Below are 26465 nucleotides of genomic sequence, written 5' to 3'. Positions count from 1 at the left end.
AGGAGAGCACCAACCGATAAGACCACCTGCCACTCATGACGAGGCGGGGGCGGGGGTGCCTCCTGGGAGGGCTCTGCGTTTTCCTGAAGCAGAGGGCAGCAGAAGAGGCTTCGTGCTACTCATGAGGGGGCGGGGCCTACTCCCGCGGGGTCTCCTGGGAGGGCTCTGTGTATTCCTGAAGGAAGACGGAAGAGCGAGGCTTCTTGCTATTCATAAGGGGGCGGGGCCTCCTCCCGCTGGGGCTCCTGGGAGGGTTCTAAAATGTTCTTGAGGCCACAGGGGGCGCTCGAGAGCCGAGAACGCGGCTCAGAAGCGAGCGCAGCTGGCGGGAAATACCTGTGGTGATTGTCCTTGTTAGACATTTCGAAATTTGAGGATGGTGGGGCAAGGCGACTAAATCCCATTTTCCTGTGATTCTGTAGTCGGAAACTGTCGAATTCTGTGGTAAAAAGTGTTTTTTTCTTGCGCAGTCCTCCTTTGTGGAAATAGTCTTCATGAACGGAGGGTATGGCTTCATCACGTGGTGACGTGGGCCTCGCAGGGTCGGGAGGAACATCTGAGCAGTTAAGGTTTATTTCATTAGAACAGACCTCGAGGATTGCTGTCGTTTTTTCCTCCGAAAGGGGGTGTGGGACAGGGAAGCCCATGCCGCCCCCACTTCACGGATGGTCTATAGTTAGGGATTGGACTCGGACCTTGAAACTTGTCTTTGTTGTTGTTCGGTTGGTCTTTTTGTGACAGGGTCTCCCTGTAGCCCCGGCTGGCCTGGAACTTGCTATGTAGGCCAGACTGTCCTCGAACTCACAGACCCACCTGCTTCTACCTCAGCGCTGGGAATGAAGGCGTGCGCCAATGTGCCAAGCCCACGTTAAATTTCTTAAACCAGTGGAGGTGGCACAGGCTGTCATCCCAACTATCAGGAGACTGAGGCAAGAGGATCGAGAGGCTGAGGCCAGCCAAAAAGAAGAAATTATTATATTACTCTCGTTTTGGTTTGTGAATTAATTTCATGGTCTGGAAGGGCAAGAGGAAACAGAAACCGTTTGAATAGAGTACCTTGAGGATTTTCAGGAAAACCTGCCCTCCCCTGCCCCTAAAATATCCGGGTTGAGTAAGGAACATGAGACAGGAACTTTAAAATAATTGGAGTCCGTTATTTTTTTAGTCCCAGCAGAGGTTTAAAAGAAAAACCACACACAGGCACGCACATGCCCTTAGTGGTTGATAAAGTCACCTGGGAGGGAGTGCTCAGCAGGTCTTTGAAGGGCCCACAGACTCTTCAAACTTTATATAGTTTCTGGGAGAAACAGTACAAAGTGGAATTATTTGTAGATATTAAAATACTTGCAGAAATATAGGTATTGACATGGAATTGTAACAAGATTATGAAATAGTATACTACCCTCTTTTTAATATTTTATTTATTTTTTAAATTTTATGTGTATGAGTGTTTTGCCTGCGTGTGTGTATTGCCTGTCATGCAATGCCTCAGAGGTGTTGGATTCCCTGACAGTTGTTAGCGGCCAATGCGGGTGCTCTGGGAATCGAACCCTGGTCCTCTGCAAGAACAGCTAGTGCTCTTAACTGCTGAGCCATGGCTCCAGTCCCCCTCTTTTTATTGAAAAGGAACACATATATACACAACAGTTCACAATGATATAAACACAACAATACATAAGTGAATTTAGTTTTCTTTCATTTAGCCATATTTTGTAAACATTTGACACCTTACTTGGTAATTGTAATAATTTTTTTCTTTGTTTTTTGTAATTTGAGACTGGGTCTCCCTGTAGCACCAGTGGGCCTGGAACTCCTTATGTAGACCAGGCTGGCCTCCATCTCACAGAGATCTGCCTGCCTCTGCTAGGATTAAAGGGGTATGCCATTACACCCAGCTATGGTATCGTTTTTTGTTGTTTTGGTGTTTTTTTGTTTTTGGCTTTTTTGAGACAGGGTCTTACTAAGTAGGCCTGGCTGGCCTCCATCTCACACAGATCCACCTCCTGAGTGCTTGGATTAAAGGCATGGGCCACCAGGCAGGACCTGTGGTTTTGGTTTTAAATTTCTTCACCATATTTTCAAGTTTGTAACTAATTTTGAATTGATAATAAACTGAGATTTAACCTTTCAATGTGACAATGTAAGTAACAATGTGATTTTTAGCTAGGAAAGGAAAAGGTATGTTTTGGTCAGTTACATTGTAGCTCTGATAGAATGTCTTAGTTGTTACTTCAGAAATAAGGAACCTTAAATTGAAATTCTACACATATCTACAAGAAAGAATATATGGTTTTCTATCTAGAATAATAAAGTGACACAAAACCAAGATATGTGATGAATAATATGTTTTTAAGGAATTATTACTTAGTGTAAGTAAATAATCAGAGGTTTTTTGTGGTTTTTTTTTTTTTTGGTCTTTTTGAGACAGGGTTTCCCTGTAGCCCCAGCTGGCCTGGAACTCACTATGTAGACCAGGCTGGCCTTGAACTCATAGAGATCTGCCTGGGTCTGTCTATAAAATCAACTTGTATAGGTAGAAGTCTTTCCTAAGACTTATGAGTGACAGGTAATAACAGAAACTTAAACTGAGGAAATTATATTTATTCACCTTTTTATGCTACCCTTATTAATTTTACAAAACTTTAATTTTAAACAAGTGTAGTGCTATACACCTTTAATTACAATACTTAGAAGTTTGAGGCCAGCCTAAGCTATATACTAAACTCTATCTCCATATCCCCTTCCCCCCCCAAAAAAAAATCAATAGAAATTTCAAAAAAAATTTAACATCAGTGCTTATTTGTGTATTATTTAGCACACAATTAGCAACATTATTACCACCAATTTAATCTGTTAGAAATGATACATTTAAATGATTCTAAATTTAAAGTGTCTGTTTTGCTTTGCTTTTAAGGTTTCTAACAAAAGACTGTCAGTACTCAGTTTTAATGAAATATAAAAATATTACTATAAGTAAAGCTACACTAATACTTTAATATTTTTAGACCATAAAAATTATAAAAGTGGGGCTGGAAATATGGCTCAGCAGTTAAGTACACTTATTACTCTTGGAGAGGACCTGGGTTTGGTTACCTGTACCCACATGGCAGCTCACAACTGTCCATAACACCAATTCCAGGGATTGGAGTTAAGGCCTCTGTGGATATTGCGCACGAGTGCACTTACATACATGCAGGCAGGACACGCATACAGATAAAATAAATAAAGGAAAAAATGTTTAATTGGGTTGGAGAGATGGCTCAGTGGTTAAGAGCACTGGCTGCTTTTGCAGAAGACCAGGATTTGATTCTTAACACTAACAGCTGTCTGTAACTCCAGTTCCAGGGTATCTGATATCCTCTTCTGACCTCTGTGGGCACTGCAGGACACGGATGCACCTACCTACATGCAGGCATTACAGTCATACACATAAAAACAATAAAATTTTTTAAAAATTGTTTAATTGTAGCCAGGCATGGTGGCACACACCTTTAATCCCAGCACTTGGGAGGCAGAGGCAGGGAGATTTCTGTGTTTCAGACCAGCATGGTCTACATAGCAAGTTCCAGGTCAGCTGGGGCTGCAGGGAGACCCTGCCTCAAAAAGACGAAAAAAAAAATGTTTAATTGTAAAAGAAACATAGTAAATAATAGGGTTTATATTATGGGTTTTGTTGTTTTAATTTTGTAGTGCTGGGAATTGACCACAATTATTCAAATATCAGGCAAGTACTCTATCACTGAGCTATACCCCTCTCCTGATATTTCATATAATCTGTTACATTGGCTTTTTGTGCCATTTTTTTCTTCTTTTCTACCCTCCCCCTGCCACAATGTTCCTTCTTAATATGTATCAGAATTCATGATTGAACCATGAATTCAATTTGCAAAAGGATTTAGTTTTTACTCTCCTCTATATGTCTGCCCACAAGCTAAAAAAAAAGCTTTTACTTTTTTCTATTTTGCCTTTTTCTTTTCTTAGAATACATCTCAACCAATTACATGTTTCATTTCTTTGTTGTTTTTTTTTTCAGAAGATTTTTTTTATTTTATGTGAGTGTTTGCGTATATGTATGTGCACTTCATTCATACCTGGTACCTGCATAGGCCAGAAGAGGGCATCAGGTCCCCTGGAACTGGAGTTACAGATGGTTGTAACCCACCATGTGGGTGCTGAGAACACATACCAGCCTCAGTAAGAGCGAAGTGCTCTTTATTGCTGAGTCATCTCTCAGCAGGGTTAGTTTTTCACACAAGGGCACATACAGCCCTGCCTGGTCTTAAACTTGAATTTCTGATTCTCCTGCTGTCACACCTAGTTTTAAGTGTTTCATTTCTTACTAAAAGTTTTATTCTATCAAGAGTATTTTTGAAGGCCGGGTGGTGGTGCTCCCCTTTAATCCCAGCACTAACTCGGGAGGCAGAGGCAGGCAGATCTCTGAGTTCAAGGCCAGGCTGGTCTATATAGTGAGTTCCAGGACAGCTGGGGCTACAGGAAGACGCTGTTTCAAAAAGACCAAAAACACCTGGGCGTGGTGGCACATGCCTTAGTCCCAGCACTCGGGAGGTAGAGGCAGGTGGAGCTCTGTGAGTTCAAGGCCAGCCTGGTCTACACACCAAGTTCCAGGTTAGCTGGGGCTACAGAGAGACCCTGTCTCAAAAAGACCAAAAAAAAAAAAAAAAAAAAAAAAAAAAAAAAAAAAAAAAACAGAAAGTTTTCAACACCTTTAATCCCAGCACTCAAGAGGCAAAGGCAGGCACATCTCTCTGAGGTGGAAGTAAGCCTGGTCTGCATAGCAAGTTCCAGGCTAGCTGGGGCTACAGGGAGACCCTGTCTTTAAAAAAAAAAAAGAATATTTTTGCCAGGTGTAATAGCACACGTCTTTAGTCCCAGTACTGGGGAGGTAGAGGCAGATGGATCTCTGAGTTCAAGGCCAGCCTGGTCTACATAGTGAGTTCCAGGAGCTACAGGAAAATCCTGTCTCAAAAAAAATTTTTTTTTCAGTCAAGAGGCATTAGGAATTAAAACTTTTTCAAATAATGCTGAGATAAATAGACTTATTGGTGGGTGCTCCGTAGTTAGACATCATAGTCAATATTTTATAATGTGGAAAGACAGGTATTACCCATTGAAGTGTAAACCTTGAGCTGGGACTGTAGCTCTGTTGATAGACTGCTTGCATGGCATGCACAAGGCCCTATGTTTGAGCTCCAGCTGCACAAGAGGAAAATAAAAACGAAAAGTGTGGCTCTCTTCATTAAGAAACAACTGTTCTTCACTGTTTTAATTTCCTTTCTTTGTATCTTGTACTTTTTTTTTCTGACCAGGATAAATTCATTGGATAAGAAGAGATGTCATCTAGAATAAATACCAGTTTCTCTTTGATTCCCAACCAGAAATATAAACGTGCTAATCATCAATCAAGCTGTTTTCCCAAGACCCTTAATTCAAATTCTCAGCCCTTATCAACTCTTGGAAATTTTAAAGTCTTGCCATTGGAACTATTCCACATAATTTTAAGATATTTGTCAGGTGAGGTTTAGAAGCTATTCATAAGTTGCATAAGACATTAGACTATAATAGCTTTCCCCAAGTATTAGTTTGTTGTCTTAATTTCTGCTAAAATGTTAGCATGCATGTTGAGTTTATTTTCTAAAGTTCCACCACTCCTCTATCTTATGACTAGAATTAAGGGTAAAGTTTCCATTGTTGTTAGGTGAAAGGTACAATCTCTCTCTCTCTCTCTCTCTCCCTCTTTTACATGGATGAATACTATTCTCTCTCTCTCTCTCTCTCTCTCTCTCTATCTATCTCTATCTCTCTCTTCCTTTCTCTCTTTAGTACACTACAAGAAGCAGGGGGTTTGGCAGTAACATGAGTACTGCCTTCCATTATGTTCAAACTCTGTAAAGCACACTGTAGGCCAAATACAGCACACACCTTTAATCCTAGCATCCAGGAGGCAAAGGCAAGAAGATCATAACTACCAGGCCAGACTGAGCTACATCAAGATCCTGTCTTTAAAACACACCATTTCTAAGTTCTTTAAATGATAATGGTGTGGTAACTTTTTATTTCCCAATATGTTTCTAATTACTGAGAACCAGATTTAAAACAATTTAAAGATTTTTTTTTAACAACTAGGTTGGTTTGTTATTTTTGGTTTGTTTAAACAGATTTTCACTGTGTAGCCAAGGCCACTCTGGAACTTACTCTGTAGCCTAGGCTGGCTTCAAATTCATGACAAGTTGGCTCACTCAACCTCCCAACTGCTGAAATTACAAGAGCCACCATGCCTGGCACTGATTTTATTATTAATCAGTTGATTTATAAGCTAATCGACTGTAATAATAGTGATACTTTTGTATTTAAGTAATTTGTATTTGTTAACATACATTAACAGACTATTATTAATGTTTTTGTATTAAATCATTTGTACCTACATTTCTTTTCGGTAGTGAAGGATATTGGCATGTTAAGCATGGTGTCCAAAACAGTCAGCCAGCACATTATTAATTATATCTCAACCACATCAGGAACTAAAAGACTTTTACTACAGAACTTTCATAACCTTGAACTGCCTGACACAAAAGAAGACACAGTTCTACTGGAGTACTACAGAGCTCTAGGTAATTTGTGAAATGAAAATTACAACAAAAAAAGAATAATCTTAACAGGATTTTATTATACAATTTTGTAAGGCTAGTGACTCATAGAATATTTCCTAGAAATTTGATCTTTTTTTCTGTGGCATTTTTATTGTTCAATGTAATCAGAAGTTCAAGGTCATAGGGAGTTTGAGGCCAGCTTCATGAGAACCTACCTGAGGGGGCAAAAAAAACAAGTAAATAAATAAATAAGAAAATGTTCTTTTTTAAAATTTTATTTTGAAAATGTTCTTTAATGTGAAGTGCCTGTCCTTGTGATTTCACATATATACAGTGTAATCTATGCTTACTGTTAGGTTAACAGCTTAGGGAATGGGTATGTTTTCTATGTGTTTTACCTTTATTTCTTGTGACTTAGTGAGTTTCATCTCTAACCTTGTATTTCCTTTCAACCATAATCTAGTCCTTAAAAATATAAATTTAAGCTGGCGTGGTGGCACATTCCTGTAGTCCCAGCACTTGGGAGGCAGAGGCAGGCGGATCTCTGTGAGTTCAAGGCCAGCTTGGTCTATACAGTGAGTTCCAGGACAGCTAGGGCTACAGAGGTACCCTGTCTCAAAAAGACCAAAAAAAAAAAAAAAAAGAGAGAGATGGCTCTCACAGAGCACCCAGGTTCAATTCCCAACACTCACATGGCAGCTGACAACCATCTGAAACTCCAGTTCCAGGGCATCTGACGCTGTCTTGTGACCTCCTGGGGTATTACACGGCATGGGTATACCTACCTACGTGCAGACAATACATTGGTACACATAATTTATATATATATATATATATGTATATACACATTATTGTGGGAAGATATTATTCTCTTAGCAGAATCTATTGTTTTCTTTATTGCTTTTTTTTCTTTTTTTTGAGATAGGGTGCTGGCTGGCCTGGAACTCACTATGTAGAGCAGAGCAGCCAGTTTCTTTTCTTTTTTTTTTTTTCTTTTCACTTTTTTTCTTTCTTTTCGTTTTTGAGACAGGGTTTCTCTGTAGCCCAGCTGGCCTGGAACTCACTATGTAGACCAGGCTAGCCTCAAATTCACAGAGAGCCTCTGCTTTCTGAGTGCTGGGATTAAAGGCATGTACCACCATGCCCAGCCAGTTTTCTTTTTTTAACAACTCTACACATTTACTAATAAATTATTATGCTATATAGTGACCTTATCAAAGGAAATTCTATATCATCTTTCTTCCCTTTATATACATAATCAGCTTATATCTTTTATTTCATTCATTTATTTCATTTCCCCTAGAATGTTGAAATAAAATCCTAATTTCAACTTGATTAATGACACAAATTAACTATGAAACTACTTTATAATTAACCAAAGCATGGCAATAAAACCAAATATCAGATGATGTTGGAATTTAAATAGATATACAGTAGTAAGTTGAGTGCACATTGACTTTTAGAAGCACATGACTACCTAGCTTTAAGACAATAAAAATTGTAGTAATATATAAATACCTCAAAGTATATTTAATAAAGGCAAACGAGCCAGGCCTTGTGGTACAGTCCTATAATCTCAGCTGAGAGGTTAAGACAGCAGCATTGTGAATTTAAGGCCTGCCTATATGACCGTTCAAGGCCAACCTAGGAGACTCTGTCTCAAATTTCTTTAAAAAAAAATTTAACAGCAGAGCATTTCTTATCATACATGGGGTGAGGACCTAGGTCCAATGTCTAGCAGTACAAAAACGAGAAGGGAGGGAAATTGATTTATAAGTTAACAAAACAAAAAGAAGAGGAAGGAAGGAAGGAAGGAAGGAAGGAAGGAAGGAAGGAAGGAAGGAAGGAAAGGGAGGGAGGGAGAGAGGGAAGTTGATTTATAAGTTAACAAAACAAAAAGAGAAGAAAGGAAGGAATGAAAAAGGAAAAAGAAAAAGAGAGGAAGATAGTCTGAATACAGTGTTTGTTGCTGGTTTCATTGTTTATAAGACTTGGAACCAAATAGGGCAACTACTTGGGTCTTTTGGGTTTGGTCTGAAGGAATTTCTTTTTTCCTGATCAAGTCTCAACTGCTTAAGCAAACTCAATTACACTGACTGGGAATAGAGCTTAGTGGTAGAGCACTTGCCTAGCTTGTTGTGCCCCAAGCCTGTAATGCTAGCACTTCAGAGGTGAAGACAGGAGGAGAATCAAGAGTTCAAAGCAAATCTCAGTCACACAGTGAGTTTGAGGCCAACCTGGGTTACCTGAGACTCTGTCTTTTTTTTTTTGCTGTTTTTTTTTATTGTTCCTTTTTTTTTTTTTTTTTTGGTCTTTTTGAGAGAGTGTCTCCCTGTAGCCCCAGCTGGCCTGGAACTTGCTATGTAGACCAAGCTAGCCTCACACTCACAGAGATCTGCCTGCCTCTGCCTCCCAAGTGCTGGGATTAAAGGTGTGCAACTGTCATACCTAGCATGAGACTCGGTCTTAAAAAAAACAAGTAAGAAGACCCTGAGTTATATTCCTAGCATCTCACTGAAAACAAACAAAAAAAGATAACTGTATGGATAATTCACTTTTAAAATATAGATATTGGCTTTTTTTTTCTTTTTAAACAGGGTCTCCTTGTACTCCCAGCTGACCTGGAACTTACTATGTAGATCAGGCTGGGCTTGAACTCACAGAGATCCTCCTGCCCCTGCCTCCCAGGTGCTGGGACTAAAGGCATGTACTACCACACCCAGCTGGTACTGATCTTAATACCTAGCTTTTTAAGAAAAAATTTTGAGTTATTTATTTTTATTTATGTATATGAGTGTTATGCGTGTATGCATGTAAGTACACCTATGTCATGCAGTGCCAGCAGAGATCAGAAGAGGGTGTCAGATCCCCTGGAACTGGAGTTACATACAGTTGTTAGCCTCCATATGGGTGCTGGGATTCAAACCTGTGTTCTCTGTAAGAACAGCCAGTGCTCCTAACCACTGAGCCATCTCTCTAGTCCTTAATACCTACCTTCAATGATGATTAATGTATTAACATTAATTTTACATTCACTCTTTTTGTAGACACCTGCTTTATGGTTGATTCTCTGGGTAAATGTTAGCTGTACTCACCATTTTCCTCTACTGTCATTTCCTATTTGATTTATTCCTGTTTTCAGATATTAAGATAACATTTTCAGAATCCTACACTTAGAAGATTATAAATTTCAATTTGCATTTTCCTACAGAACAGAACAGATGGCCAGTGTATGAAGTATAGTACATCTGATTCTATTTTAGTTGGAAGAACTTAAAGAAGTTGGTCTCCATAAAAGAGTACCTGTGTTTAGAAAAAAACAGTCTACAAAATATAGAGGTTTTATGGTAAACTGGAACCCTTAAAAATAAGACATTTGCAGTAGAAAAGGCAACCAGTGTATAATTGTAGCTTACAGTCCCAACTACTATATAACATGAGACAGGATGCCAAAATATGAAAGGGAAAGAACTCAGTCTGAAATCAAACACTGAAAATAACTTTTTATATACAAAAATGAGGAAGGTTTATGTTTAAATGTCAATTCTGGTCATGTGTTGCCCAAACATAGCAACTTATAAAAATAAAGTAGATTCCTATAGATTCCTCAGAATTATATAATTATTTATTTATTTATTTATTGGTCTTTTTGAGACAAGGTTTCTCTGTAGCTACAGCTGGCCTGGATTCCTTATGGAGTCCAGGCTGGCCTCAAACTCACAGAAATCCACCAGCCTCTACCTCCTGAGTGCTGGGATTAAAGGCATGCACTACCATGCCTGGTGTCAGAACTATATAATTCTTTTATTATGTGAAATGTAAATGCTGAGAAGATAAAAACTGAAGAAAGTGGTGATATTCAAGTATATCTTTCCCTACCATGCACATCGTTTCTAGTTTAAGGACATTTGTCCTTGTAGGTTAGCAATGCATTGACATTTTAGGAAAACAGAGGGGCTGCAGAGATGGCTCAGTGGTTAAGAGCACTGGCTGCTGTTATACAGGACCAAGGTTTGGTTCCCAACACCTACAACACTAATACTCTCCTTAACTACAGTTCAGGGGATGCCTTCTTCTGGCCTCCATGGACACTGCACTGCATGGGTGCATTTCCACACACGCATGCAAAACACTCATACACATAAAATAAAAACTACTAGAGCTGGGCTTTAGTCCCAGTACTCTGGAGGCAGAGGCAGGTGGATCTCTGAGTTCAAGCCAGCCTGGTCTACACAGTGAGCTCTAGGCCAGCTGGGACTACAGAAAGACCCTGTCTCAAAAAGACCAAAATGAAAAAATTTTGAAAAAAGAAAACCGAATACTTAGGGGAGATGAATCTTACTATAGTTAAAATAACATCTAAGAAATTGGAAGGTGTTTTTTTTTAAAATGTTTTATCACGAAATTCTATACATTCTTAACATGCAAGCCCTCTAACAGGCAGATTTCTGTGAGTTCAAGGCCAGCCTGGTCTACATAGCAAGTTCCAGGCCAGCTGGGGCTACAGGGAGACCATCTCAAAAAGACCAACCCTCCCCACCCCCCAAAAAATGCAAGTCCTATAAAATATCTTTGAGCCGGGCGTGGTGGTGCATGCCTTTACTCCCAGCACTTGGGAGGCAGAGGCAGGCAGATCTCTGTGTTCAAGGCCAGCCTGGCACGGGGCAGAAGTTTTCGGGGAGCCCCGAGTGTCAGGGAAAGCATGCCAGGCAACAAAAAAAAAAAAAAAAAAAAAAGATAGACATTTAATCCAATCCATATACTTTCTGTGTGCAAAAATGACTTCTAACCTTTGAAATTTTAAGTGTATTAATTTTAATTTGTTTTATTTTAAAATTTATTTTATTTATTTATTTTTCTTTTTTGATCTTTTATTTTTCTTTTTTGGTCTGCACTCCAGAAGCAGAGGCAGGAGGATCTCTGAGTTCGAGGCCACCCTGCTCTACATAGTGAGTTCCAGGCCAGCTGGAGCTACAGGGAGACACTCACTCAAAAAGACCAAAAAAAAAAAAAAAAAAAAAAAAAAAAAAAAAAAGAGAGAGAGAGAGATACTAGAATCTGTTTTCTACAGAATAAAGATAAAGTTTCCCTGGTGTATCTTTACATCTTACTATCATATCTTTTTAAGTGTAAATACTTCACATATGTCCTATAGCATCTGTAATGCAAGTTTGGGGAGATGTTATGCCAAAGCCTCTTAGATAAAAATAAACATCAGCATCACTTGGTAAATATAATGAAGTATATGTTATTTTATCCTTCCAAATGTTTGTGCAAAAACTGCATCATTATCCACAGTGGTACAGCATACTTGATTTTCAAGGAACACTATACCATGCTATTGATGTTTAATTTCATTGTTGTCACTTTTGCTTGTGTCTCTTTACTCTCTCAGGTTTACTATTTAAAAGATGCACATTGCTGCTACCTACCAAGGAAAGACTGAAGTACATTCACAAGATACTCTCAGAAGTAAGATCATACTTTGGATTAGCTCACAATTTGATTTCCAGTAAAGATAATTTATCACTGATATGATATACTCATTATAAACCTTTTTTTATGTGTATGAATGTTTTGCCTCTATGTGTGTAAGTGCACTCATGTCTGCAATGCCTGTGGAGGTCAGAAGAGGGCATCGGATCCCCTGGAACTAGAGTTACAGACAGCCACCATGTGGGTGCTGGGAATCAAACCCGGGTCCTCTACAAGAGCAGCCAGTGCTCTTAACCACTAAGCCATCTCTCCAGTCTTAAACCTATCTTTTTTTTAAAAAAAGAAGATTTTAAGCTGGGCATGGTGGCACACACCTTTAATCCCAGCACTTGGGAGGCAGAAGCAGGTAGATCTCTGTGAGTTCAAGGCCAGCCTGGTCTACATAGTGAGTTCCAGGACAGCTGGGGCTACAGAGACCCTGTCTCAAAAGGACCAAAAAAAAAAAATTAGAAAGATTTTTAAAATTTTTATATGTATGAATGTTTGCCTGCCTGCATTGTATGTGTACTACATGCATGCTTAGTGCCTGAGGAGGCCAGAAGAGGACAACAGATCCCCTGGAACTGGAGTTACACATGGTTGTGAGTTGCCATGTTGTTGCTAGGGACTGAATCCAGATCTCCCGCAAGAGCAGTCAGTGCTTTTAACCATGAACTATCTCTCCAGCTCTACCTCTCTCTTTTTTTTTTAATCATTTAAAAAAAATTTTAAATTTTATGTGTATGCAAGTATTGCCTGCATGTAGGTAGTGCACCCGTGAGGTGCAATGCCAGCAGAGGACAGAAAAGACTGTCAGATCCCCTGGGACTGGAATTACAGATAGTTGTTAGCTGCCATGTGGGTACTGGGATTCAAACCCAAGTCTTCTGCAAAAACAACCAGTGTTGTTAACCACTGAACCATCACTCCAGCCCTCCCCTTTTAAGATTTATTTACTTAGTTATTTGTTGTTGTTGTTGTTGTTCTTGTTGAGACAGGATCTCCCTGTAGCCCCAGCTAGCCTGGAACTTACTACCTAGACCTTGCCAGCCTCAATCTCACAGAGATCCACTTGCCTCTGCCTCCTGAGTGCTGAGATTTACTTTAGTTTTTATTTTATGTGTGTGAGTGTTTTGCCTACATGTATGTAAGTGCACCCCGTCATGCAGTGCCCACAGAGGCCGGAAAAGGGCATCAGATCCAGGAACTGGAGTTGTAGATGGTTGTTAACTGCCATGTGGGTGTTGGGATTCAAACCCAGGTCTTCTGCAAGAGCAGCCAGTGCTCAACCACTGAGCCATCTCTTCAGCCTCTATTTTATTTTTTTATGGTGTCACACAATTCTTGCATATTCCATTCTTGTGTTTTCTTACATTTTTCATAATCTTTGCTTGAGTGGTCTAGTTCATCCACTTTATCTTCCAGTCTTGATGTTCTGTTTTCCATTTCATTCATCCTATTGGTGAGGCTTTCTCCTGTCATTTCTAATTGGCTTACTGAGTGCTTCACTTCCTTCTTCATTTCAGCCTGAGTATTCTTCAATATTTCTAACTCTTCTGAATTCATTCAGAAGTTTATCCCTGTCTTCCTTCAGTTCTTTGATTTCTTTATTTGTGTGTTCTTTAAATTCACTGACTTCTTTTATCATGTTTATAATTGTTCTTTTGAGTTCCATGTCCTGTGTTATTTCTAGGAAGTTCTCGTTGTACTCCTCTAGAGGACTATTGGTACTTGGTGGGGATATATTATTTTGGCTTTTCATGTTATTATTTTTTCTCTGTGACTTTGACATGTGAATTTCTTTCATAGTTTCTGATTCTTGTGTGAGACTCAAGCCTTCCTTTGTTGAGTTTAGATCTGCTTCTTTTTGTAAACTTTATGTGCCTTTGTGGCTTACTTGTTGGGCACGAAAAGCTGGTTGGTCTAGGCTTCAGGTTCTCTCTTTTGATTTTGTATTGGAGTGGCCTAATTGCTTTTGTCTTCAGGAGTTCCCACAAAGGCCCAAGTGAGATGAGGCTCAGATGTTCTTAGGCTTTCTCATAAGGTCTGGGTCCCTCCAGGAAAGATGCTGCCCTCAGGAATTTGGGGGCTGGGCTGGCCTGGGAGAAGGGCCCAGGATAGATGCTGGTCTCAGGAAGCTGGTGGCTGTGCTATCCAGGGAAGTAAAGGGAAGTGAGGGTGGGACCAGGCTCAGAGGGTTCCTGAGGGCCACAGGGAGGAACTGCATTGGTCTGGATGCAAAGGATCGGGAAGCTGTGGTGACTCTGGGCCGAGAGGTTAGCCCCAGTGTCTGGGGTGCCAAGATAAGAAATGGGCCTGTACCCGGGCTAGGAGGAGAGACACGGTGGGGGAGTTGGGAGGGTGAAAGAGGCTGGGGGAGTCAAGGCTTGATGAGCATGCCGGACTTACCCAGGGAAGGTGCTGGCATGAGGACTGGAGGTTGTGCAGCCCAGGAAGTAAAGGGAGGTGAGGGCTGGACCAGGCCCAGAAGGCTCCTGGGGACCACAGGGAGGAACTAGGTTGGTCCGGATGCAAAGGATTAGGAAGCAGTGGTGGCTCTGGGCTGAGAGGTTAGTCCCGGTGTCTGTGGTGCCGAGACAAGAAATGGGCCTGTACCCAGGCTAGGAGGAGAGACGTTCAGGGGAGCTGGGAGGATGAAAGAGGTTAGGGGCATCAAGGCGTGATGGGCGCACTGGACTTACCCAGGAAAAGTGCTGGGACCAGAACACTGGAGGCTAGGCAGCCTAGGGAAATAAAGGCAGCCTCTATTTTTTAAAAAAATATTTTATTTATTCTAATTTGTATATGTATGAGTATATTGCCTGCATGTATATATAAGTGCACCCATGTCTTGCAATGCCCATGGAGTTCAGAAGAGGGCATCAGGTCCCCTGGAATTTGAGTTACAAACAGTTGTTAGCCGCCATGTGGGTGCTGGAAATTGAACATGGTCCTCTGCAAGAGCAGCCAGTGCTCCTAACTACTGAGCCATTTCTCCAGCCCCCCTTTTTAGTTTTTAATGTGTGTGTGTGTGCATGTGCATTGTGGGTGCCCACTGAGACTAGAACAGGGTATTACATCTCCCTGAAGTTATAGTTACAGGTGGTTGTGAGCTACAGGATATGGGTGCTGAGATCTGAACTCAGGTCCTCTTACAAATGCAGCAAGTCCTCTTAACTGCTGAGTTATCTTTCTGGCTCCTAAAACTATCCTTAATTAATATAATTTCATGAATTAGTACTAAAAATTGATCAGTGATAATCTAATATTTTACTAAATACTCAAAGATTTATATCCTCACCCACGCCCGGCAACAACTCATAATTTTAACATTGTATGCCATTCTGAGAAGTGTTATCTCTCATCCTGGTCATCCCACCTGGGATATAAAGTATCACTTTGTCCAGTGTGTGCACACTGTACATGCTGCTCCCCATTAGTTGCTTAGTAGCTATCTGTTATTAGCCATTATCATCAGATCCATTCTTGTATCACAGTACTCATATTCAGGTAAACCCTGTTTTACTTAATAATGGCCTCAAAAGGGAAGAGTAATGATGTCAATTTTATTACAATTTATTATTTATAATTATTATATAATTTATTATAATTAGTAGTTATTATTAACCTCTTTCTATGCCTAATTTATAAATTAAGCATTTCCCTGGTGTGGTGGCACATGCCTTTCATCCCAGCACTCAGGAAGCAGAGACAGGCAGATCTCTGTGAGTTTAAGGCCAGGGACCAAATAGACAGGCTTGTGAGGCAAGCAGTTTACCTGCTGAACCATTTATTTCATAGATTTAAAAGTTGTTCTAATACGGTGATTTAGGAGCTGAGGATGTAGCTTAGTTGGTAGAGTGCTTGCTTAGCATGATTTGATCCTCAGTACCTCATAAGTCAGGTGTAGTGGCACAGGTCTGTAATCCCAGCATTAGGGGGACCAAGGCAGGAAGATCACAAGTTCAAGGTTATCCTCAGCTACATGGTGATCAAGGCAGAGGCCTGAGGATCAGAAGTTCAAGGTCATCTCTGCTCCATAGCTAGTTCATGGCTAGCCCAGGGCTACATGAGACTTTGCTCAAAAAAAAAGTGATGATTGAGAACATTTTATTAAAACAAAGTAATTTCCAAATGTTAAAATCTTTTCATTTAAAACCAGGCATGGTGGCACACACCTTTAATCCCAGCACTCCGAGGTAGAGGCAGGCAGATCTCTGTGAGTTCAAGGCCAGCCTGGTCTACATAGTGAGTTCCAGGACAACTGGGACTACAGGGAGACCTTGTCTTAAAAAAAAAATCTTTTCTTTTCATTTAAATGTACAAAAACAGGAAAGACTTGGGACTTTTGCTTTGTTTTGTTTTGTCTTACGGTGCTGAGGATAGAACCCCAGGGCCTCGTGTATGTTAGGCACATGATCTACTCCTGAGCTACACTCTCATCTAGGAAAATATTTTTTCTCTGTGTGTGCATGTATGCTCATGTGTGTGCATGTTGAAGTCACAGGTTGATATGAGGATGTCTTTTTTGATTATCTGTCTGATCTAATCGATCTATCTGCATCTCTTTCCTTCCTTTCTTCCTTCCCTCCTTCTTCCTTCCATCCATCCTTCCTTTCCTTCCTTCCTTCCTTCCTTCCTTCCTTCCTTCCTTCCTTCTTTCTTTCTTACAGGATCTTACTATGTAGACCAACCTGACCTCAGATTCACAGAGATCTACCTGCCTCTGCCTCCCAAGTACTGGTATTAAAGGCATGTGTCACCAAACCTGTTCTCAGCCTTATTTTTTGAGACAGAATCTCTCACTGAACCTGGAACTCAAAGCTGGCTATTTCAGCTAGACTGGCCAACCAGTGAGCCCCGGAGATCTGTCTATTCCCAACCCTTCCAGCACTGGGCTTACAGGTGCATATTACCATACTCTGATGTTTTTACATGGATGTTGGGGATCCAAACTTGAACCCTAATGCATTTTACCAGCCTCTGGAAAATACTTTTAATGTATAATATGACAAATCTTTATGATATATACTTGAATGTATACCCATGTATTTGGACATAATTACTATATAGGACTGAGTTTTGCTACACAAATCCAAACATACATTCAATCTGATTGTTTAGTTCTATGTTCCATAGAATACAAACTTCTCATGCCCTGTTTTCCATGTTGTCTTTGCACTGAGATTTGGTCTACTTATTGCAACAGTTTCTCAGATGATCATTCCGTCACTCATCATACTTTAACTCATCAAATCATTCTGTGTACCATTGGAAGGTCATACCCTCTTCAAAACATCCTCGTTCATCAAGATAGCTTTTCTACTTAAAAACCTTTTAGTGACTATTCAGTTTCAGCAAAATAAGACCCCAAGTTCCACAGCTGGTATTTTGGGTTCTAGCTAGTTTAGATTGGCCTCTACCTTGCTGTCCATCCCTGCCTATCCTCCCTAATGCTGAGATTATGGGCTTTTGCCACCAATAAACCTAATCACTTCCAAGTTTTTTCTTTTCCCTATTTTCACACTGTCCAATATGATATTTATTCAGTCATTCTAACAATTACACCCATATTCTGACTTTAATTGATGTGGTGGCCCCACGCCTTCCCATGGTGAAGATCAGCCCAGGGCCTTGTACATGCTAGGCAAGTGCTCTGCCACTGAGCTACTGCCCCAACCCATCATAGAAATTTCACATGTGTATATATTATTCTCCTAAATAAATTGTGAGCCCCTTGAGGGCACAGTCCTTTTTTCATACTTCTTTTTTATTTTTATTTTTATTATTTTTTTAAATTTTATTTTATGTGTATGAGTGTATTGCCTGCATGTATGTGAGTGCACCCATGTCATGCAGTGCCACAGAGGCCAGAAGAGGGCACCGGATTCCTGTGGAACTGGAGTTAAGGACGGTTCATAACCACCATGTGGGTGCTGGGACTCGAACCCAGGTCCTCTGCAAGAGCAGTCAGTGCTCTTAACCACTGAGCCATCTCTCCAGCCTCCATACTTCTTTTTAAATCTCCATATGTGTAACAGTGATAACCAGAATATAAACTGAAAAAATTACTAATTATTGTGTATTTCCATTAAATGTGAATGTCAAGTTATTGTACAGATTCACTGAAAATGAAGAATTAACAGTTGCTCTCTCTACAGGTTTCCTGTTTTAAATTCAGCGGCTGTACAACTCCTTTGCAGTGTTTAGGATTATCATGTTATGGCATGCTTTTACAGGTACATTATTTATTTATTTATTTATTTATTTGTTTATTTATTTATTTTTAACCTTTTTGAGACAGGGTCTTCCTGTAGCCCCAGCTGTCCTGGAACTCACTATGTAGACCAGGCTGGCCTTGAACTCACAGAGATCCGCCTGCCTCTTCCACCCGAGTGTTGGGATTAAAGGTGTGTGCCACCATTCCCAGTTTATAGGTACATTGTTTAATGAAAGAATAAAGGAATAAGTAGAGCATGGAATCCCTGTATACATTAATAGAAGCTACAATAATCTTAAATAAAGCTACCACACCTAGCTAATGCATTATTCTAATGGAATGTTTGCCAACCCATTTCTTCTTTTTGTTTTTGTTTTTTTGTCTTTTTGAGACAGGGTCTCCCTCTAGCCCCAGATCTGACCTGTGTAGACCAGGCTGGCCTTGAACTCACAAAGATCTGCCTGCCTCTGCCTTCCAAGTGCTGGACTAAAGGTGTGTGCCACCACACCTGGCCTCTTCTTTGTTTGGTTGGGTTTTTTTTTCGGGGGGGAGTCTTTTTGAGACAGGGTCTCTCTGGAGCCCCAGCTGTCCTGGAACTCACTATGTAGACCAGGCTGGCCTCAGACTCACAAAGATTCACCTTCTTCCAGCCTCCCAAGTGCTGGGATTAAAGATGTGCGCCACCACGCCCGGCTGTTTTTTTAACTAGTAAGAAATATTTAACATTTAGTCTATACCAGTGTGCTCAAACTTTCTGACCATTTTGGTTTTTTTAATTTTTCTGGTGATTTGGGGATTGAACTCAGGTCCTTAAGCATGCTAGACAAGCACTCTACCACTGAACTACATCCCAAACCTTTAGCAATTGAAAAGACTAGAGGTGGTGTATGTGTAAATGTGTTTATGAATTAAACTCTTGGACTAGTTTTTCAAAGTGTGATTTTAGAAGCAGCACATTATTTCAAGAATTTTTTAAAATAATCTCTTATAATAAACAAGATAAAAATGATGTTACCATTTATTAAATTAAGCCTTTTACTATGTGCCAGACATTGTCCTAAACAGTTTATGTTTGTTATCTAATCTAAAACTTGCAGCCACCGTATGCTCCTTCAACATCTCTTAGAGACTACCCCTGAGAGAATCTCCTGCTGTATCCAGGCTGTAAGCTGCCAGCTCCCACACACCCAAATTCCAGGACCTCCTACTAACCCTCTTCCAAGAAGATTTTTACTTTTTCCCTTTTTTTTTTTTTTTTTTTTACTTTTTATCTTTGGATTAAGTAATACATACATATACATGTAAAATTCAAAAGAACAAAATCTACAAAGTGAAAAATCTCCCTTTCAGGACTGTCACCCACCTACTGGCTTCTTTTCACCAGAAATACCCAGTGTTTTGGTGCTGGCATTGAAGAATAATTTTCTTAAATTTATTTCTTTTTATTTATTTATTTTTATTTTTTTATTTTTTTGTCTTTTTGAGACAGGGTCTCCCTGTAGCCCCAGCTGTCCTGGATTCACTATGGAGACCAGGCTGGCCTCAAACTCACAGAGATCTGGCTACCTCTGCCTCCTGAGTGCTGGGATTAAAGGTGTGTGCCACCATGCTCAGCTGTTTCTTTTTATTTTATATGTATGAGTGTTATGCCTGTATGTGTGTAAGTGTACCCATGTTGTGCAGTGCCTACAGAGGACAGAAGAGGGCATCAGATCCCTTGGAACTGGAGTTATAGACATCTGTTAGCCACCATCTGGGTGCTGGGATTTGAACCTGGGTCCTCTGAAAGAGCAGTCAATGCTCTTAACTGCTGAGTCATCTCTCCAGTCCCTGAAGATTAATTTTTTAGATATATTTTGTGTGTATGTATGTAGGTCAGAGGACTATTTGTGGGAGTTGTTTTTCCTACCATGTAGATTCTGCACCTTTTCTTGCTGACCCATCTTGCTGTCCCAGTAAGTTAATTTTTTTTTTTTTTTTTTTGGTCTTTTTTTGAGACAGGGTCTCCCTGTAGCCACAGCTGGCCTGAATTCACTTTGGAGACCAGGCTGTCCTTGAACTCACAGAAATCTACTGTCTTCTACCTGGGATTAAAGGTGTGCACTACCACACCCAGCTCAGAAGATTAAGTTTTAAAATATTTTATTATTTTTATTTTATGTGTATGAGTGTATTGCCTGCATGTATGTGAGTGCATCTATGTCATGCAATTTTCACAGAGTGAGAAGAGGGTGTTGGATCCCCTGGAACTGGAGTTAAAGATGGTTGTTAGCTGCCATGTGGGTGTTGGGAACCAAACCTGGGTCCTCTGCAAGAGCATCCAGAGTTCTTAACCACTGAGCCATCTCTCTAGCCCTTCAGAAGATTATTTTTGTTTTGTTTGTTTTCTTTTGTTTTTTTGTTTTCTGAGACAAGGTTTCCCTGTGGCTCCAGCTGGCCTGGAACTCCTATATAAACCAGGTTGGCCTTAAACTCACTAAGATCTGCCTGCTTCTGCCTCCAAACTGCTGGGATTAAAGGTGTGCCCTACTATACCTGGCTTAGCTACAGAAGATTAATTTTTAAATTTTTTTAATTAAATTTTTGTGTATTTCATACATAAATTGTCTTCTTTTTTTTTTTGTCTTTTTGAGACAGGGTCTCCCTATAGCCCCAGGTGTCCTGGAACTCACTATGTAGACCAGGCTGGCCTCAAACTCACAAAGATCCACCTGCCTCTGCCTCCCAAGTGCTGGGATTAAAGGCATGCACAGCCACACCTGGGTATAAAATTGTCTTTATACCCTCTTCCCCCCTCCCCTTTGGCACTCTCCCATAGCCACGCACATATACTGGAGTTCATACCTTCTATCATTTGTATCAAGGCCTATTATGTAAAGTTAGTGTCCCAAGATGTCCCTCAATGCAAGTTCATCCACCAGAGTTTAATCAGCCTATCTAGAGTCTCTCCCTTCAAGATCAGCTGTTCCTCACCCAGCAGTAATCAGCTGCCAATAACTCTTTGACTAAGATTGGGCTTGCTGTTCATTTCCACAGTTCCGTGCTGGATTTTTGTCTGCCTAAGTTTGCATGGGTCTTGTGCATGCTGACACCATTGCTGTAGGTTTGTATGAGAAGGGTCCCAAGGTGCCTGTAGGACTATTTCCATATGCTCATGCACCTCCTCCCTAGCTCTTACAGTCTTTCTGCCTCCTCTTCCCCAATGGTCCCTGAGCCCTGGGTGGGTGGACCTCAATATAGGAATCCTGTCCAAGGACATACACTCCACCGACTCTTATTCTCTACTTTTTGGCTACTTGTGCCTTTTGTGTTCCTGGCCCTCTGTTGCATGAGGGAGCTTCTTTGATGTGAATTGAAAGATACATTTAGTGTTCTCTTCATCCCTTGTTCTATGTTCCATGAATCTTAGGTATAGCGGGTACACCCTAGATGTACCACTTGGGCAATTCAAAGAGAATCTCTGTGTGTGACTAACCCTGTAATAATCTCTGTCTGTTGAAAAAGAAGCTACTTTTTCACCCAGTGGGTGGTGACTGGGGTACTTGTCTGTACATTTAAGGATCCATATTTTGCACATAGTAAGAAATTGCATTAGTCTAGGGAAATGACAGCCTTGGGGTTTTCTCTAAGATCTATGTGTATTTGGCTAGGTTTACAGTACCAGACATGAATTTCCTCCCATTGAGTGGGCTTTAAGTCCAATTAGGTAACTGTTGATTACCCACAAGATAAAAGTGCCACTATTGCACCAATGCATTGCTGTGCTGGTTATTGATGTGGTTTTTAGGCCTTGAAGGTAGGGATGGACCATTGATTTATGTGCTCCCTTACCAACTTTCGTAGTACTCTCCAAAGCTATGAGAGCGAGCCTTCAGGCGTGGTGGCTTCCAGGTCAGTTCCAGCTCCATTGCTCCAAATCCTGAGTCCAAAGTATGTGTTGTCTTCAGTAATAGGGTATTACCATCAAGTTCTGGGAGGCAATCAAGGACTGTAGCAATACCTTGTATAATTTTGGGAGTCTCTTGGACTACCCTGGCCAACAACTCAAAGGAAGGTTTCTCCTGTCTGGCTGGCACTGTTTCTTGTTAGGTAGTCTTCAGCTATACTCACAGACTCATGTAGGGATATTATATGTGTAATTTTTCAGTAGGTTTTTGGAGTAATACCCTATGGCTTTTTATATTAGCTAGGCACTATTTATGTCTCCTCTTTCTCTCCCTGTCTTATCCTCCCTCCCTACCCTTCCCATTTAAAGTATTCCCATTTTCCCCATTTCTCCCCTGATAATTTTTGTATACTATGGTCCCACCTCTTTTGAGCTCCTTCATTGCCTTTATTCCCATAGTTCTTTGTATAGCCCTCCTTCTCCTCCTCCCTTTTAACTACCCCCTTTTTACACATTTCTCCCTTAGTAACACCTATCTCCTACTATTCTCTCTTGAGTTCCTTCTTTCCCTTTACCTCCCTGGTTTCCTTCCATTTTTCTGGTTCCTACAGTTACATCAGGGTGTGCACTCATAAGGATTTGGTGCTAGGACCCACAAATGAGGAGGAACATACGTCTTTCATTTTTCTGAGTCTGTTACTTCACTTAGTATAACAGTTTCCAGATCCATCATTTACCTGCAAATTTCATTATTTCATCTTTCTTTACTGTTGAGTAGAACTCCGTTGTGTAAATGTACCACATTTTCATTAATCACTCATCAGTTGAGGAGCGCTTAGGTTACTTCCATCTCTTAGCTACTTTGAAAAGGTTGTACAAGTATCTCTGCAATAGGATGAGTCCTTTGGGTATATGCCAAGGAGTGGTATAGCCGGGTCATATGGTAGGTTCATGTTTAGTTTTTAAGAGTTCTCCACACTGCTTTGCATAGGGGTTACACAAGTTTGCAATCCCACCAGCAGTGAATGAGCATTCCCCTTTCTCCACATCCTCACCAGCATTTGGTATTATTTGTTCTCTTGATCTTAGCCAGTCTGATTGGGGTAAGGTGATACCTTAGGGTGGTTTTAATTTGCATTTCCATAATTACTAATGATGTTGAACACTTTTTAAGATGTTTCTTAGCCATCTTTATTTCTTCCTTTGAAAACTCATCTTTGAGCCCATCTTTTAATTGGGTCATTTGTTTTCTTGATTCTTTGTTTTTTGAGTTCTTTATATATTCTGGATGTTAAACCAGAGATTTAACAAAATGTTCTCTCTTTTTTCTCTTTTTTTCCTCATATGAAGTAATGTTATTTTTGATTTAGAAATATGCAGAAATATAGATATTTTTGCATCTGTGGAATGCCCACTTGTTGATTGCTGATCATAAGTCCTGAGCAATTTCTGTCTCATGTAGAAAATCCTTTCCTACACCTATATCTTGTAGGTTACTGCCAATGTTTTCTTCTAATAGTTTCTGAGTTTCCAGTTTAACATTGAGGTCTTTGATCCATTTGGAGTGATTTTGGTACAAGATTAAAGGTAAGGATCTAGTTTCATTCTTCAAAGGGTAGAGATCCAGTTTTGCCAGCACCATTTGTTGAAGGTGCTTTTTTCCTCCATTGTGTGTTCTTGGCACCTTTGTCAAATATCAGGTGGCTGAAATTGCATTTACTCAGGTTTGGGTCTTCAGTGATGTTCCATTGATCTATGTGTCTGTTTTTGTGCCAGTATCATGCTGTTTTTATGACTATAGCTCTGTACTATACTTTGAGATCTGGTATAGTAATCCCCCCAGTGTTGCTCTTTGCACTGAGGGTTGCTTTAGCTATCTGGGGTCTTTTGTGCTTCCATATGAATTTAAGGATCTTTTTTTTTCTAATTCTATGAAGTCTGTCATGGGGATTTTTATTGGAATTGAATCTATATATTGCTTTTGGTAGGATGGTCATTCTCACAATATTAATTCTTCCAATCCATGAGCATAGAAGTTACTTCCATTTTCTGGTGTCTTCCTCAATCTCTTTCTTTAAAGATTTAAAATTTTCATTGTAGAGATCTTTGATGTCTTTGGTCAGGTTTATTCCAATATATATTTTTTTGAGGCTATTTTGAATGGGAGGGTTTCCCTGTACTCTTTCTCCCATTGCTTGTTATTGGTATATAGAAAGGCTACTGGTTTTTGTAGATTAATTTTGTAACCTGCCACTTTACTGAAAGTGTTGATCAGTGCTAGGAGTTTTCTGGTGAATTTTTGGGATCTCTTAGGTATAGTATCATATCTGCAAAAAGGGATAATTTGACCTCTTTTTTTTCTTGTTTTTTTGAAACAGGGTTTCCCTGTAGCCCCCAGCTGGTCTTGAACTCACAGAGATCTACCTGCCTCTGCCTCCCAAGTGCTGGGATTACAGGCATGTGCCACCACACCTGGCTTGACCTCTTTTTCAATTAGTACTCCTTTAATTTCCTTCTCTTGTCTTACTGCTCTACCAAGAGTTTCAAGCACTATATTGAAGAGGAGTGGAGATAGTGGACATCCTTGTCTGGTTCCTGATTTTAATGGGACTGCTTCCAGTTTTTTTCCATTTAGCATGATGTTGGCTGTGAGTTTGTGGTATATAGCTTTAATTAGGTTGAGATAGTTCCCTCCAGTCCAATTCCCTTTAGAACTGTTATCATGAATGCATGCTGAATTTTGTTGAAAGCCTTTTCTGCATCTATTGAGATGACGATGTGGTTTTTGTCTTTGAGTCCATTTATTATAGTTTATGACGCTTTATTGCTTGCATATATTGAACCATCCCTGCATCTCTGGAGTAAAGCCTACTTGATCTTAGTGAATGACCTTTTTGATGTACCTCTTTATGTGATTTGCAAGTATTTTGTTGAGAATTTTTTCATCTATCTTCATTAAGGATATGGGTCTATAGTTTTCTATTTTGGTTGTGTCTTTACTTGGTTTGGGTATTAGAGTGATACTGGCTTCATAGAAGGAACTTGGGAGTTCTCCCTCTGTTTCTATCTTTTCTTTTTGTCTTTTTGAGACAGGGTCTCCTTGTAGCCCCAGCTGTCCTGGAACTCACTATGTAGACCAGACTGGCCTCGAACTCACAAAGATCTGCCTGCCTCTGCCTCCCAAGTGCTGGGATTAAAGGCATGTGCCACCATGCCCTGTTTCTTTTTGAATAATTGAAGTAGTATTGGTTGGAGGTCTTCTTTGAATATCTGGTAGAGTTCTGCTGTAAATCTATCTGGGCCTAGGCTTTTTAGTCAGGAGGTTTTGTATTACCATTTTGATCTCGTTCTATTTCATGGGTCTGTTTAAACTGTTAATCTCTTGGTTTAACTTTGGTGGTTCCCATGATTTTAGATATCTATCCATTTCAAGTTTTCAAATTTAATAGCGTACAGGTTTTTTTTTTTTTTTTTTTTTTTTGGTCTTTTTGAGACATGGTCTCTCTGTAGCCCCAGCTGTCCTGGAACTCACTATGTAGACCAGGCTGGCCTCGAACTCACAAAGATCCACCTGCCTCTGCCTACCAAGTGCTGGGATTAAAGGCATGTGCCACCACGCCCGGCAGAATATAGGTTTTTAAAGAATTCCCTTATAATGTTCTGGATTTTTTGGGTGCCCATTGTGGTGTTTCCCCCTTCATCTCTGATTTTGTTGATTTGGATTTGTTCTTTCTTTTGTTTAACTGGGCTAAGGATCTGTCTATTTTATTTATCTTTTCAAAGAACTAGCTCTTAGATTCATTAGTTCTTTATATTGGTTTTTTGTTGTTGTTGTTCCTACTTCATTAATTTCTGCTCTGATTTTTGTTATTTCTTCTTGTCTGTTGGGTTTGGGTTTCATTTGTTCTTGCCTTTCTAGAGTTTTTTGGGTTTTTTTAAAATTTTTATTTTATGTATATGCATGTATTGCCTGCATGTAGGTAAGTGCACCAGTGTCGTGCAATTGTGCAATGCCCGCAGAGGTCAGAAGAGGCTGTCGAGTCCCCGGGACTGGAGTTACAGACAGTTGTTAGCTGCCATGTGGGTGCTGGAATTTGAACTCAGGTCTTCTGCAAGAACAACCAGTGTTCTTAACCGCTGAGCCATCTCTCCAGCCCCCTTTCTAGAGTTTTGAGTTGCAATGTTGTCATTTATTTCTGTTCTTTCTGATTTTTTTTAATAGGCACTTAGAGCTATAAACTTCCCTCTAAGGACTGCTTTCAGCGTGTCCCAGAGG

The 26465-nt window shown here is 40.2% G+C and overlaps 1 protein-coding gene across 1 annotated transcript in view; it reads left to right on the top strand.

The window, feature by feature from the left end:
• The first annotated feature begins 322 nt into the window (after window positions 1-322).
• Fbxo47 (F-box protein 47) overlaps window positions 323-26465 on the top strand; it is a 41592-nt gene continuing 15449 nt past the window's right edge. Inside the window, exons 1-5 of the mRNA XM_008845281.1 lie at window positions 323-444; window positions 5328-5532; window positions 6459-6629; window positions 12004-12080; window positions 18245-18322. Coding sequence (XP_008843503.1) covers window positions 5352-5532; window positions 6459-6629; window positions 12004-12080; window positions 18245-18322 — 507 coding nt within the window. The 5' untranslated portion in view covers window positions 323-444; window positions 5328-5351. The remainder of the gene's footprint in view (window positions 445-5327; window positions 5533-6458; window positions 6630-12003; window positions 12081-18244; window positions 18323-26465) is intronic.

The sequence above is a fragment of the Nannospalax galili genome, unplaced genomic scaffold, assembly GCF_000622305.1.
Source record: "Nannospalax galili isolate Female #2095 unplaced genomic scaffold, S.galili_v1.0 scaffold1382, whole genome shotgun sequence".
Lineage (NCBI taxonomy): Eukaryota > Metazoa > Chordata > Mammalia > Rodentia > Spalacidae > Nannospalax > Nannospalax galili.
Note: the sequence above shows the minus strand (reverse complement) of the source record. Positions and strands in the feature narration are given on the sequence as shown.